This window comes from Bacillus rossius, chromosome 7 (assembly GCF_032445375.1).
Source record: "Bacillus rossius redtenbacheri isolate Brsri chromosome 7, Brsri_v3, whole genome shotgun sequence".
Classification (NCBI taxonomy): domain Eukaryota; kingdom Metazoa; phylum Arthropoda; class Insecta; order Phasmatodea; family Bacillidae; genus Bacillus; species Bacillus rossius.
The window spans coordinates 63,259,935-63,274,550 of record NC_086335.1 but is presented as its reverse complement, the minus strand read 5'-3'; the positions used below and the strand labels follow the sequence as shown (position 1 = coordinate 63,274,550).

Here is a 14,616-nt window from a genome sequence, read left to right as displayed (position 1 = left end):
ATTTGTATTCCTAGAAGTTGTAAATGCAAAGTTATCACAAGGTATATAATTATTGCAACCACAATTGAATGCATTACTGTATATCAAAATACAAGTTGTCTGCACAATCTGTAGAAAAAAATTCCCTGGCTTTCCATGACAAAATTAACAAATTTCCCTGTTTTAAAATAATTTACCTATTTTGTTATTTTCTGAAAGATATAAAAAAAGACCATTCGTCCATGATCACAATAGCCATACTAGTTCAAACGGAACCTTGCACACGCCATTTTAAAGTGTATTACTATGCAATAAAACAGAAATGGGGATGGGAATGTGTTAAAAAGTCTGGATGATGGCATACCGACATAAGTCATTTCCCCCTCAAATTACTATCATTGAAGAATTTCCATGACTTTTCCAGGTCTTGCAGAAAATTTCCGGACGAATTTCAACTTCGACTTTCCACAATGTGGACATCCTCAAATAATGTATGTTAAAACTAATCGAACTTAAATCCAAAATGAGACAAAATTCTAAATTTTGATGTATCAAACCCAGCATTATCCTTGTGAATAGATCTTAAAAATATTTTTATTACCAGATGTTTGTAAAATTAACTTTTTTCCCCTACAGTTTTAGTATTTCCTCATATAAATGTACCAATAACTCAAAAACTAGATGCAAAAAACTTTTAAAATTTAAAGGAATAAGCAGCAATAATTCAGTCTGTTAGAGATGCAACCATGCAACATATATACAAAAGTATACCCAATTATTTTTCAAAACCCAACTATACTGGTGTCAAGTTTTCATGTGACAATGTTTGACTGCTAGCCATAAATTTAGTTGTAAGACAATTCAAGGATTTAAAAAAAAAAACTGCTGTGTCAATATAACCAGAAAGGACTTATGCATTTATATCTCACTTTACATTAAGCAGTCAAACAATTATCATCTTGATTTCTTTTAAAGTTCCAAGTTAATCTATTTTAACAAAAAGTTTTGCATCCACCAAAATTTCTATTATTGCTGCCACTTTCCAAAAAATGAAAAAATGTTTTGACAGAGAAAAATTTTATACTAATGACATGATAAAAAACAATATAGTCTTAAAAACTTTATTTTATCAATACATACACATATACATCCAATCATCATGAAGCAGTGGTTTGTTACTAACACTGAACAAAACTTTACTGCAACATAACTTATTTCTTTTCCACATCTTCGACAGTCTGAAAAGAAGCTCTGAAATGGAAAAGCAACATCAATGCATAATTAGTGTTTGTAGCCAAGAAACAATCTAACAATGACAATTCCATTTAACAAAAAAGTCCCTTTAAAGACATGGAAGATTTATTTTGTAAAGAATACCTCAAAATGTATACAAAGATAAGTAAAGGTATAATGCCACAAATAATTCAAAATCCATGATAATTCAGTAAGTAAATTATTGAAAATATACAGGCCTAATAAAGCATTTTAAACTTGCCCATTGTCGTTACATTTAAAGTGACTTTTTTGTTAATGTGTTTTAACACAGTACCTATAGATGAGAATATTTAATTTTAAGTCACAGAGAAAAAAAGAAAAAGCACAGAGTAATCCAAATTTTGAAAAAAAAAAAAAAAAAAGTTTTTCAGTGGCTTATAGGAAATTTAAAATACACAGATAACTAATAAGGTACTGCCACAAATTACCTAAAAAAAAACTCACTTAGCTCTTGGTCTGCCATATTTTCCTAACCTAAATCTTCATAAATATTAGCTAGTATTTTCATCACACACAATCTTCATTTGTCACAAAGTGTAGGTTTTTAAATAGTAGCTAATGGGAAACTAAGAGAATTTTTGAACTTGTGTATTAAAAAATAACTTTAAGCCCATCTACACACACTACACATCCATATAGCATGGCACTTAATTTAGAAAAAGGCAGGTCTAGCATATGACAAGCTCTAATCCTTAACATTAACATGACTAATAACATGCTTTATGGCTTTGGGTGAATCTGAGTTAGGTGGAAAGTTTTTCATTTGAAAATGTTGAATTCATAATTAAAAACTTAAAATGTAGGCCTGTGTAAATGTTTGAATTTTGGAATACGAAAAGTTTATCATTAGTATTCCACGAGTCAGGATATTAACTCTTTGAAATAACGATTATTCAATTGTTACAAGTATTTGGCAAGCATACTTTGAGTATCAACTAATGTTTACTGTTGAGGTCAAGTCATTTGTGCAATACAATACACTTTCTTCAAAAATAAGTATTTTAACATTTTTCATGTAATTATCATAGCTGACATAACCTAACCAATCTTTTACTTCAGTATTATTTGACTGCTTCAGAAGCCACTACATAAAAAAATTCAGTTCAATTCCAACTATTCAATTTGATTATTTGTGTTACAGAATAATTTGGTATTATTTTTTTAACTAAACTAATATTTGCACAGGCCTACAATTAGTATCAAAATTACATTCAATTATGGCTACTAAATCCAGGCCATCCTTTAATCAGAATACAAACATCTAAAATAATGCAAATTTAAATGTAATAAATCATCTCAAGTGGTAGTTATTAAATCAATACTTTTAATCATGTTGAAAAATGTCCTTGTCTTGCAAGTCATACCACACAAGACCCATAGCTCAAACTTTTGACATCAGGTTAGTGACTTGACTCAAGCTATCTAAGTATCAATTAGCAGCATAGATTGTGTGTCAACTTGCTAATTGTAAGTTTTTCTAGTTTCACAATGAGACGAACTGTGAACAGCCAGATAGGTACATTGGTCATCGTAAACAACTAAAATCAGTGAATAATGAATTTATTAAGTGTTAATAAGAGCTATTTCATCATTTTTTGCCAATTAGGGTTGCTTGGTTTTGTAATTATTTGAATTACTTTACAATGATCTCTAACAATAGTTATTACAGATTTAGGCTTACATAAAAAAACTATTTTACCTTTGAATCAGCGTTCAAATTTCTAAGCTAAATTCTTGAGCCCATCCTTGCAAGAAATTTTTTTCCCCATCCTAAATTTTCTGGAGCAAAAATTCCCTATCCCGTTTGGCTCTAGTGTAAGGCATTATTGACTAGTACAATTCAGACAGTAAAATGGAAAATCCTGATAGTGAAATAATAAAATGGGCACTTAAAACAGTAAATGATTTTAGTTATGAATCAAATTTGTACTGTGGCATTTCAACTCATCTATTGAAAATTTGTCCATTAACTAACATCCTGTTAAGTAGATATAGTTTATGCCCAGATAAATGGGTTCTAGACTGGAAAAGTTTCATAGGCTTATTGTGTACAGCATTTAAGCAAAAAAAGTAATTTTTTCTTAACAAGTATTTACCTTTAAAACTAAACCAGAATTTTGTTTAAATTTGAGCTGGGCAGGATCCAGTTTTTTTCCAGAAAGTTAACCGGAACATATTTTTTCTCTCTTAAATGTTGGGCAGGAAATTCCTTTTACCAGTTACCCAAATTCACACAGTACACTTATCCAAGTGCCAAGTTTATTTTCAAAGAAATCACTGTACTTTTAACCTATGTAAACTTATGCAATCAAAAGTGCACTATTTTCAGCAGTTTAAGCTCAATTGTGGTGTGAAAACTTTCAGTCATAATATATACAAGCTCTATCAAGCATTTCAAACATAATAAATATCAACATTATATTGCTGCCGTCACAAAACTGTAACAAATCTCATCCACAGTTTAAACCTCCTGCTATTTATCATGCTAAATTGTTATTGCCTCACATGTATAGGTACTGGAAAAAGAAATCAAAATAGTCACGTCATGGACATAATTAACAATAAACATGGGAACTGTGGACAAAATAAGAAAACATTTTAAGCACTGTTAAATCAATATTTATGATCTATCATGTTCACATAGTAGCAATGTGAGCTGATTTTATTACTGTTTCGCAAATTAGGGTTTTGTTTAGATTAGGCAGTACCTTATTTCATGTTATTTTTCGGTTTGTGAAAATTACCTGCATCAATTTAGGATCACTAGATTATGGTCATCGCAATAAAAATTACACAATTTTTTTCTTTGCAAAATTAAATAATTTGTTACCTATAAAAATTCAAAAATATTTTTCCAACCCAAAATGTTTAACTTTAATTCCACATCCTAACCAGCTGTTATTGTAAAGTTTTCTTCAGTTAATCATTTATTGCAAAATTAAACCATGCTGTTTTATGATGGAAGGAAATTAATGTGAAAGTCCATTTCCTGTAAGCAACATGGCAGCACAAATGTAAACTGTCCCCCAACACCACCAATCTTGACATGGGGTGTGGAGTTAATGTATTTATTGCATGTATCTGCTTGCGATAACAGAATATTTTTATTACATTAAGAAATTATCATTTAGTTTTCACATTATCTACACTCAATTTTTTATTAAGTATTAATTTAATTATTCAAGTAATTTTTTTAACTGCTGACCAGAATGGTTTCAGTCATTTCAGTCAAGTGTGCAGTACTGAGAAAAGCTGCTTCTATAAAACACTAGTACTAAAAATATTCATATGAGATCAGCATATCTACTCTATACTAATTCCAAAAATGCATATAGCATGGGGAAAAAAAGGGCTTGCTTAGGTACAGACTATTTATAAAAGTGTAACATAACAGTTTATGGTTCTGTCATGTGATAGTATTACAGAATTTTATTCAAATTGAATGTGTGAAAATTAAGTGTCAAATCAAAGGTAACAAAACAATTAAAAAAATCAATTTAACAAATCTGTTTAACAATAAAATTAATTCAATTACTTTCAGGAAAAAAAAATAGAAAGCAGATGTGTGGGCAAAAAAATTAACACAAGCCAAATTTTTTGCCCCAAGCTACCAGGACTATACTAAAAATGAAAAAAAAAGAACATGCAAACATCCATTTTGTACTTTAAAATAGTCCATAAACCACAGTATAGTTTTCTTTTCTTTTTAATACTGATAATTAGTAATTGAAATAGCAGACAACAAAAGAAAGTACTCTAGTGTACCTTTCATTGACAAACTATCTAGTCTTTATCTCCAGTGGCGTAGCTAAGGCGACTGGTGCCCCTGGCCAGACTTGAAAATGGCGCCCCCTCTTGGTTTAAAACAGAAGGGGGGGGAGCATTCAGTAACCGCAAAACCGTCGTGGCAGCGCCCCCCCCCCCTCCCCCCTGCCACGCCACTGCTACCAGCAGTAACAATTGCCCCAAGATCAAGTGTACCATGCACGGAACCAGACCCCAGACCCACCTGTCTAGTCACCACTGCCCGGCGGCCCGGGAGTCGACCCACGGCAGCAGCTGCGACCCCGACCTCGACCCCCGGCTCTGCAAGCGGCGCTCAGCTGGGCCCGTCTCGGCGGCACCGTGCAGGAGCGTCGAGGGGAGGGGGTGGGGAACGGCCTTGGCAGTAGCATGGGAGTACGACCACGTGAGGGGAACACTGGAATGGTGCTGGTGGCCAGGGTGATGGTGTGTTTGCGGAGGGGTACCATGCAGGGAGCTGGGCACACACAATGTGTCGTGGACATTGCAGCTAACTTCCTAAGTGTTAAGGTGAAGCTGCTTTTCTTCGGCATGTTGCATCTCCCATCCGCCATGTAAACATGTTATGTTACCAGATTTTAACAGATGCACTGCATCAAGCTTGTTAATGTGCACGTATTCCAAAGCACATAAGTTCCAACTGCATTATGTGTAACTATTTTATAGCCAATAGCAGCCAAGTTTCTTCTAATAGAAAATTACTTTAAAGACAGGTATTTTACAATGTGTGTATAAGTAGAACCTAATATTGTTTGTATCAATTATGTAAATGTTTTTAATATAAGTTAAATACATCTTGTGCCTTTTTTTAACAATGAGATACTGTGAAATCTTGAATAACTTGAACATGACACCAATATTAGGTACATAATTTTTTTTCATGTTTAGCACAACCTGTTTTGATGTTTTAACTGCCAGACTCCCAACTGTCATTAAGTTGTTATGTTTAGTGCCAATTCACAGGTTACGACGAAAAGCATCAACAGGAACCTTACACTTGCTATGAAACGACGACAGCATCAACGGGAATCTTACACTTTCTAGGAAACCACCAATAGTTTAAAAAGGTAGTTCCACAACTGTATTTTTATAATGCAGAGTATGAAGTAGCCAATTCCAGGAACAGTAAATGTGTAGTCTCAACTGTCTCTTGGTCGTACAGTATCCACATGACTGCAGGGACTTCTGGAGTTTATGTGGTGAGAAAAGACGTATTAGCACGTAGCACAATGTGATTCCTGCCACACAGCAGCTTCAACGTATTTTCTGGCATGACCACGTTGACACAACATGCCAGCAGGCATGGTGCACACACTGCACATGAAATTACCCCTTATACTTTGTTGTGCAGAGTAGCACAATTGTAAAACAGCATTCTATATACTGGTACCTCGTAAGTCAAGCTCAAATTGTTGACAGCCATTCACTAGATTTCACACCCCATACTAAACCCTGTTTATACAGCACAGCCACACAACTGAAATGCTGCAGCACAAATACCACCTTACATTGGCGCTGGGTATCAATGCTAAAATGCTACACCAGTCAACTTACACCTCATGCTTCTACCTTGACATAGATTGTGAGCAGAACTTATTTAGCATTCACACACTACAAACTACAACCATTACAGCTAGGATGCAACAAAACTACTTTACATAAAACACATTGCTACGATCACAATAAACTACAGTACATTACAGTATTGTATATTACCTGCACAATATTTGATGATCCACTTCTTATCCAGCCACAAGCAGTAGCCTAATTACATTTTTCAGATTGGTTCCCTTATAATATTCAGTCATATTCGCAAATATCAAATCAGTGCAATTTAAATTTGTACGCCACAAATCATTTATAGATCACAGAAAAATAAAAAGTAGTAAATAAAAATGTTCTCTAAAATTCATAACTTAAAAAAAAACATTCAACAAAACAGTATGACTTTTTAATTTCCATAGATATTTTGGTGTTTGTTCAAATACCAAGGACACACACATTCCAGAAAAGACTAACATAGGTGTTAAAAATAATGCCTTCAACAAGGCTATTTTTAATATTTGTGCACTGATTCAGACACGTCATACAACTGTCAATATTTCATCACATAATTCAAACCAGTGTCAGGGCATTTTTAAATAAAAAGGTTCATAGCAGTAACTGTTCATCAGTTATGAACCAAGCAAATTAAAATTTACCATTCTGAAGAAAGTTTAAGCCTTATTTTTACTGGAGACTAGAATAAGTATATACATAAGTACAAGTCAAAAATAAACATGTGACCACTATTGCACACAAAATTACATGTACTGATATCCAAAATATTCTTTAATTCATTCCACTCGGTATTTCACAACACCAAGTGAAAACTTAAATTGAACAATGTGTAAAATGCACAATTTCTGGATGAGTGGGGCAGTTATAAAAGAAGAAAGATGACATGCAATGACATTGAGCTGGTGTACTAAAACCTCTTCAGAGTTCAAACTGTCAGTTCAGTACAACAGGGAGAGGCCATTAGCACAACAGCAAAATGTAGTTCATAGCACTTTGCTTCATTTCTGAAGAACAGACCCATCTCAGGCCTATGTCATTCAAAATTGACAAACATTACCCTCAATGTTTACTGGCACATTTCAGTTCAGCATATTATACAACCATGACACACACACACACACACACACATATATATATATATATATATATATATATATATATATATATATATATATATATATATATATATATATATATATATATATATATATATATATATATATATATATATATATATATATATATATATATATATATATATATATATATATATATAATTATAATAATTAAGTTAAAAAATATATATTACCTTAATCTTTCCTTAAGAGCTCCTCTTCATTGTTCATTTTCTATGCTTCATTCTTGCAGGAACTTTTCAATAAATTTATCTTCATTTCAAACTTATAAAAGCAGCGTAAACTTTGAAAGTGTTGCGATGTTCTAAATTTAAATATAATTTACCACATAAAATTACTCATGTTAACATAAATTGCTTTAAGTCAATAATAATGAGAATATTAGCATGTGCATGTATATAACAGTACTTGGATGACATTCTGACGAAGTTTTCAATGCATACACACTGTATTTTTTGTCAACAGAAATAATACCGAAATTGCTGTAAATAACTCAATACTAATTTGTACAACTCATTCAAACCATTCTCCGGCAAAACCATTTTCACAAAGCAATTGGTTCAACACATTTGGATAGCAGAAAATCCACAATCCAATTCCACCGACTATGCTGAAATGAAATACCTATCACTTCAGCTTGTTAAAAATGGGTGAGTACCCAAGTAGTGTATTTAATAACAATGTAGACAACCACAGAATGGAGAAAAATCCAAATAGCAACCACTTCATTAAAAGAAAAGCATAAAATAGTCACTAGTTTAAGTCAAGTAGATAAATTTTGCAAAGAATATCTGAATTTCTTCATCTTCAACATGGTGCATGTTATAATATGGCTGCATTTTGAATATGTTCTGTGATAAAAACAGCAGTTTGTGCTCATTTTTTGAACTATTAACTATAACACAGTAAATCTATGCTCAATCTCCACTGTGTCCACTTGCAAGTTAAACTGCAAATTCATAGGTACATCAAACTTAAAAATAAACATGTGACAATTGCAGAAACATTCCTGCAACAATAAAAAATAAATGAATAATAACCCACCTTGTTTCAACTGCATAGCGTAGTGACCGCTCCACAGCCATCTTGAAGGTTTCTCTGCAATCTTCTCTCTTCCACAGTAGATAAATTGAAGTCAAATACTTCTTTCTTCAACTTTGATAACGCGATTATGAACTCCAGAAACGTTTAACTGTAGAAAATAGTGTTTGTAAAATTAGGAAACCAGTTGACCGAAATGTTCAGAAACCGAAATGCTGCTCCTCATGCTCCAGCAAAATTGCATAAAGTGTGCAAAAATATATAAAAAAACTTTCTGTAAAAGTGATGCAGCTTTTGAGACTTTTTAAATTCCTGCAGCTTTTAAGACATTTTAAATTCCTGCTATACAGATGCAGAGTTAAAAACAAACCATACCACAGGAGAAAATAAGCCTTCACAAGATGTATTATCATGAAGGCAATATGCAACCATTAAATGTCTCATGGATCATTAACACCATATGTCTATTATTTTGCCATAATCTATTATCATATAAAACATCCTTTTTGTTCCACACTGACCATTGTGACAAAAAAACTTACAAACTACAGTAATAAAATAAGTTATAAAAAGAGTAAAATTTTCATACTTACAATTATTAAATGATGAATAATGCAGACATCTTGAAAGTTTCCAGAAGAAAAGATGGAAGGATTTTAAGTAAAAGTTTTAATTCTGTACTTTTTTTTATCGGAGTTTAGTACATTTCAGTGAATATTTACCGAGTTTGCAATGCATGCAAGACAAAAACAGCACAGCACAAACAGAACACATCACATGTCACATCTCAATAGTTTCATAATTACATGAAGTAACTTTAACCATCTTCACTCACAATACCACTGCAGTTAAAAAGCATTAATATGTTCAAGAAATGATGGTTGGAGGGAACAAAAGAAAAAAAGCACAATACATTACCCTGTAAAAATTATATAGTAAGTTCACTTTCACTAAAAACTTAAATACACACTAAATAACACAAGACAGTTCATGAAGGCCAATAACCAATAAAACAAAACACTGACAAAAATGCAAAAAATGAGCACACTATACAAAACAGTACAAGCGAAATGGCAGATTTTATGAAAAACAACTCTTTAAAACATTTTAAAAATTTGAACTTCTGGAAGAAATAGTAACAAAATGCCGTAAAATGTTATTTACAAAAAGCTGACGTTAACTTAATTTGACCTTCCTATGACAACTGCAGTGGTGCATTTTGCTTATCCTATTAATGAGCTTGAGAACTAACATTTGTAAGTGGTCAAATCCTGGGTTCAATCCCTCTTAACAATAAAATTATACAAATCACATATACGAAGAATGCTGTAAGCTAGAACACACAAAATGTCAAACTTTCAAAGTTAAAATGAGTATCACAACCCCTTCATAACCCCACGTTGAGAGCATCTAAGTTCTCTTTGTATGCCGTACAATTCTATCACAGATTTTACCTGCTCTAAATTGCTAGGCAAATCTTAACTGCACAGGTCAACTAAGAAGTTGCACCTAACTTTCTCTCTAAAGCACTAATGTAACATGTAATGCCCATGCCGTATAGTCAAAAATGAAAAAAATATTTACATTGTTTGAAAGATATAATTTTTTTTTCCATCCTAATAGTGTATGACAGTAAAGAAAAATTGTCTAGGTTTGCTACTGACCAACTGAAGCAACGGCCACACCACTGTCAGTTCACACCTCCAGCTCTCCGTCTCAGACTGGCTACTCCTCACCTACCTTGGGTTCCCCCGTTGCGGACGAGCCTACCTCGTCCCCTACACTGCACCCAATGTTACTAGCTAAGCACAACAGTAGTTTTTAATGTAGAAGTTGATGTGGGAGGCAGGACAATAGCACAGTCTGAGAGGGAGGCTACCTGCCACGTAGCTTGCATGTTTAAAAGGAAGTGAGTGATGCTATAATTTGTACCCTTACAGCAAACCCATCCCACAATTACATGAACACATGTTGAAACTCAACCAATGATCAATGAAACCAAACAAAAAAAAAACAGTAACATCACTCACTTCCCCAAAATATATCATTAAAGAAAAATTCCTACCTTGCGAATCACGATGGGCCCCAACTGCTTCCTGAGCAGCCATAAATACTTCGTCCCTCGACTGATCCCCGATGTGCCACGGAGCATAACCTACATCGACATACACATGATTCTTCCAACTGCATCCAACTACTGCCTAACATAAACAAGGACCAAAAGTTTCTTCACAATGACCCCACAGGTCTTCTAAGAGCAATGTTGAGCTTCTTAAGATAAAACTGCAAGGTGGACCGCTTTATACCAAACTGAAGTGAGGCATGGCTCACAGTGGAGCCTCGTTTAAGAACTGCCTCAAGTGCCTGCATTACGTGTTGCACAGAGTATTTTCTAAACATTACGTCACCGGCGAGTGATCTGAGCAGACTATCCACAGTGTCCGCAGACAAATTTGCAGCATCTAGCGGGGCCCACTGAGGACAGGGATACGGATTGGGAGGGGTGAAGGATTCGGGAACATGTCGCTGTATCAGTGAATACAGTTCACCCAGGTAGCCTGGAAAGAACCAACAACACACAACTTCATTGTGAAGAAACTTCATATTTGGTTCTTGTTCAGCAACTAATAATCATCAAAGTGAACTCACCCTGACTGGAGCCTTCACCACCATGCGATGGGCCAGGTTGGGCATGGTCCATAGACATATCCAAGTCATCGTCATCGTCTAGAGTCAAGTCCTCGACACTATCTTCGTTAACATCTTCATCCAGGTACTCTGCCTTTGGCTCCAGTAATACTTCCGCCGGTGGCTCCACTTTTTGCACTACGTCAGGTTCACGGGGAATAGATGGCTGCGAATGAGATGTTCGCGTTGGGAAAACTTCCGCGTTGACGAGTTTCTGGTCTGTCTCTCCAGAGGATTTCACAGATGAGGGAACTGTGGCAATGGATGCAGGCAAACTCTGACTCATATTAGGAACTGGCTGACTACGTTCGGAAGAACTACTCGTTTGGTCGTGACTGTCCTGCAGCGCGTTACTCTCCCCACCCGCCTCCCCCCCACTGGACCTACGACGTTGCTTCTTGCGTTTCCTCGGGACAGGGGAAGAACTACCTTCCCTCGATGACATTCCCTTTGGCAAGGGCTGCGAATCATCTTCCGTGCTGTCGACAGGAGCAGACCGCCTGCGCTCGATGGTCAATCCTGAATTGTGGGCTGCGGACTGAGAGGTTCGAACAGGTGCGGTAACAGGCTTCTTGTCCTCTACGTACTTTTCTGCAGGCTCTTCCTTTTCTGTTCCTCCTCCTCCGCTGTCTGATAAGCCTTTTATTTGTAAAGATTCTGCCGCCTTGAGCAAAGCACCCAATTGGTCCTGAGATATATTGACTTCACCCCTGTACATATAGTCCATCATGGCTTTCAGTTCTTGAAATTTTACATCCTTCAAGATGATTATCGGATGTTTCTCGTAGTGCTGACTCAGCAACAGCTGTGAACAAAAAAAATGCTGCTTAAAAACCAAATTATTCACTACTTAAACATTAAGACAGCTAGACAAAGAGAGTCTTAAACAAAATAGAAATTTTACAGCACATATTTTAAGTCATTTAGTAATCAAGAATTATTCATGTGCATTTTAATATGAAATTATTTTTAAGGTGTATTAATATCCAATGGTCTTCAGTTTTCTGTCAAATTTTGAAGTAGTGTTCATACAATGCCAATGCATTTTGTTATGAATAATTATATGTTTCACATAATGGCACTGACAGATTCAAGCTACTAATTAATAAATGGAGGAAAAAATAATTTTCTAAAGATTCTGGCACATGCAACATATTGGATGATGCAAGACACTGACCAAGTCATAAATTCTGTCCAGGTAGGTCTATTTATTAACTTGTGGCTGAATTCCCATTTCACATTTAGTCTTGAAAGTAAATGTATTATTAATTTCATTTTTAATTGTATGGCTTTACAGTCCTGCCTCTGACATCACACTAATTTTAGTCCTAGCAAAATTAAAAATACATAGCAATACCTATCCTATATAAATTGCATTGCATATCTGTCAGTCTTGTTTTATTGCTGCACATATTAGGAAGTTAATATATAGTCAGTATAGTGGCTACACGAGCTAAGAATGACATGAGACTCCAAAAATATCTATTAACTATTATTTCCTTTCTTTAAATTTTCTTTCTGCTTTAACTCCTTCAAATAACTGCTTTAAATAACAATGTAATATGCACATTTTTCATTTACAAGCATTTAATAATTTTTATTTTATTTCTGTATGTTTATAAATTGACAAGGTAATAAAGTGTGTTAAAGATAGGAGATTAGGTAAAATATAAGCATTTTAGCTCTTTGTACCCCAATTTACTGACAAACTACTAAAGCAAGTGAGTATTTAACAAAATTTATCTTAAAAAAAATACTACGTGACAACTAGCAAAAGAACCTGCGTAGCCAGCAAATGTCAATTTCAATGTTTCTTGTCTCAATATAACAGATTGTTATTTTCGAGTAATTACTACCAAGAGCCAATTCTAAAAAAAAAAGGGAGTATTTCATTAAATGGTGTGAAAACTTACAAAGGTACATGCAGTACTTAATCCTAAGAGACTGAATGCAACATTTTTAAAATTCATAATACTATGAATTCATTGGATAAACCATGTTTTCCTAGACAAGCTACAGATTTTCCAACAATTTATACTATACATTTTATTGATAGCCAAGTGTAAAAATAACAGCGAAAAAAATTTGTGAAAATTTCAAACACCAATTTTTACTAACTATAATTTACAACCAACATTAAGAGACATGACATTTGGTTTGGAATTACATTTTAGCTCTACAGATCATAAGTTACAAGTTAACGAGTGTCATTCTTTCATACTAAAGCCAGTACCTATGACATACAGGTCAGTTCACCATTTCAAATACGACCTTGAAACCAGGTTTTTTTTAAATTAATTTAATGCCATCTTCCACTAAGCCTCCAGACAAATGGAAGGGCTAAATGTTCTCTACTACAAAAAAAAATTTTAACATGCTTCCGCTTTAAGTGTTTTTTTTGTTAGGTATAATTCAATGGTGTGTCATTTTAGATTGCATGCCTACTGTAAACACAGGAGACTTGTCAGTGTGTTTTTTGTTCTAGCCTCAGTCACAATTAATATTATGCAACAAGAAAATAAGAGCCTTCTCTGATTTCCCTCTCAGAATTGACCGCCTACCCTTAACACGGAAAGCCAAATGCGGGGTGGAAACCAACTATTGCATTTAAGTCACACAAGCAACAATGTCATAACTCAGGAATTAATTCTTGGTTAACTTAAATCACATCCCAGCTTTTAGAAAATAACTGATTCTATAAATCGTTATTATATGGCATAGCTAAATATATTAATTGTGCCTTATTTTACCCAGTGTTTTGGTATCTACTTAACACACACGTATGTACCTCTTCATATCAATAACACATGAATAAGTTGCACAGAGAATGAACAAAACAAAATACATTTTATATTTTTTTTGTTAGCACACATATAACAAATGACAATAGATTCACTAATGTCAATGTTGCCTGTCACCCAGTTCTAAATGCCTTGTTTTGGGGATTATGCTGTAGGTTATTGTTTAACTGAACACTTAAAAGATTTTTCTTGAAAATTGGATAATGATTTACTTTTCACCAACATTGAAATGTTTCCAAAAATGTTTAAATACAGATAAGTTATCTCCTGACTTAGGCTTTGAATTAAAAATAAATGAACCATTCAGTGCAGCCTTTTATTCTCCATTTGGA

At 34.1% G+C, this 14,616-nt stretch overlaps 1 protein-coding gene and 1 long non-coding RNA gene across 51 annotated transcripts in view; both read right to left on the bottom strand.

The window, feature by feature from the left end:
• The window catches only part of LOC134534196 (longitudinals lacking protein-like), a 287,153-nt gene that overhangs the window by 268,297 nt on the left and 4,240 nt on the right, over positions 1–14,616 (bottom strand). For 49 of the 50 annotated variants that reach the window (XR_010075451.1, XR_010075452.1, XM_063372374.1 and 46 more), the window contains exons 3-4: positions 11,445–12,288; positions 10,861–10,950 (exon numbers count right to left, since the gene is read on the bottom strand). Coding sequence is in view for 48 of the 50 variants with exons in the window: in XM_063372374.1 (XP_063228444.1) it covers positions 10,861–10,950; positions 11,445–12,288 (934 nt within the window). In the remaining 2 variants the exon portion in view is untranslated. Of the gene's footprint in view, positions 1–7,980; positions 11,354–11,444; positions 12,289–14,616 lie in introns of those variants that run through there. The other variant, XM_063372408.1, reaches the window with a different exon arrangement.
• On the bottom strand, positions 1,087–7,783 carry LOC134534202 (uncharacterized). The gene is made up of 2 exons (XR_010075459.1): positions 5,264–7,783; positions 1,087–1,230 (listed from the first exon to the last, which is right to left on the bottom strand). It is a non-coding gene; the product is annotated as an uncharacterized LOC134534202 (long non-coding RNA).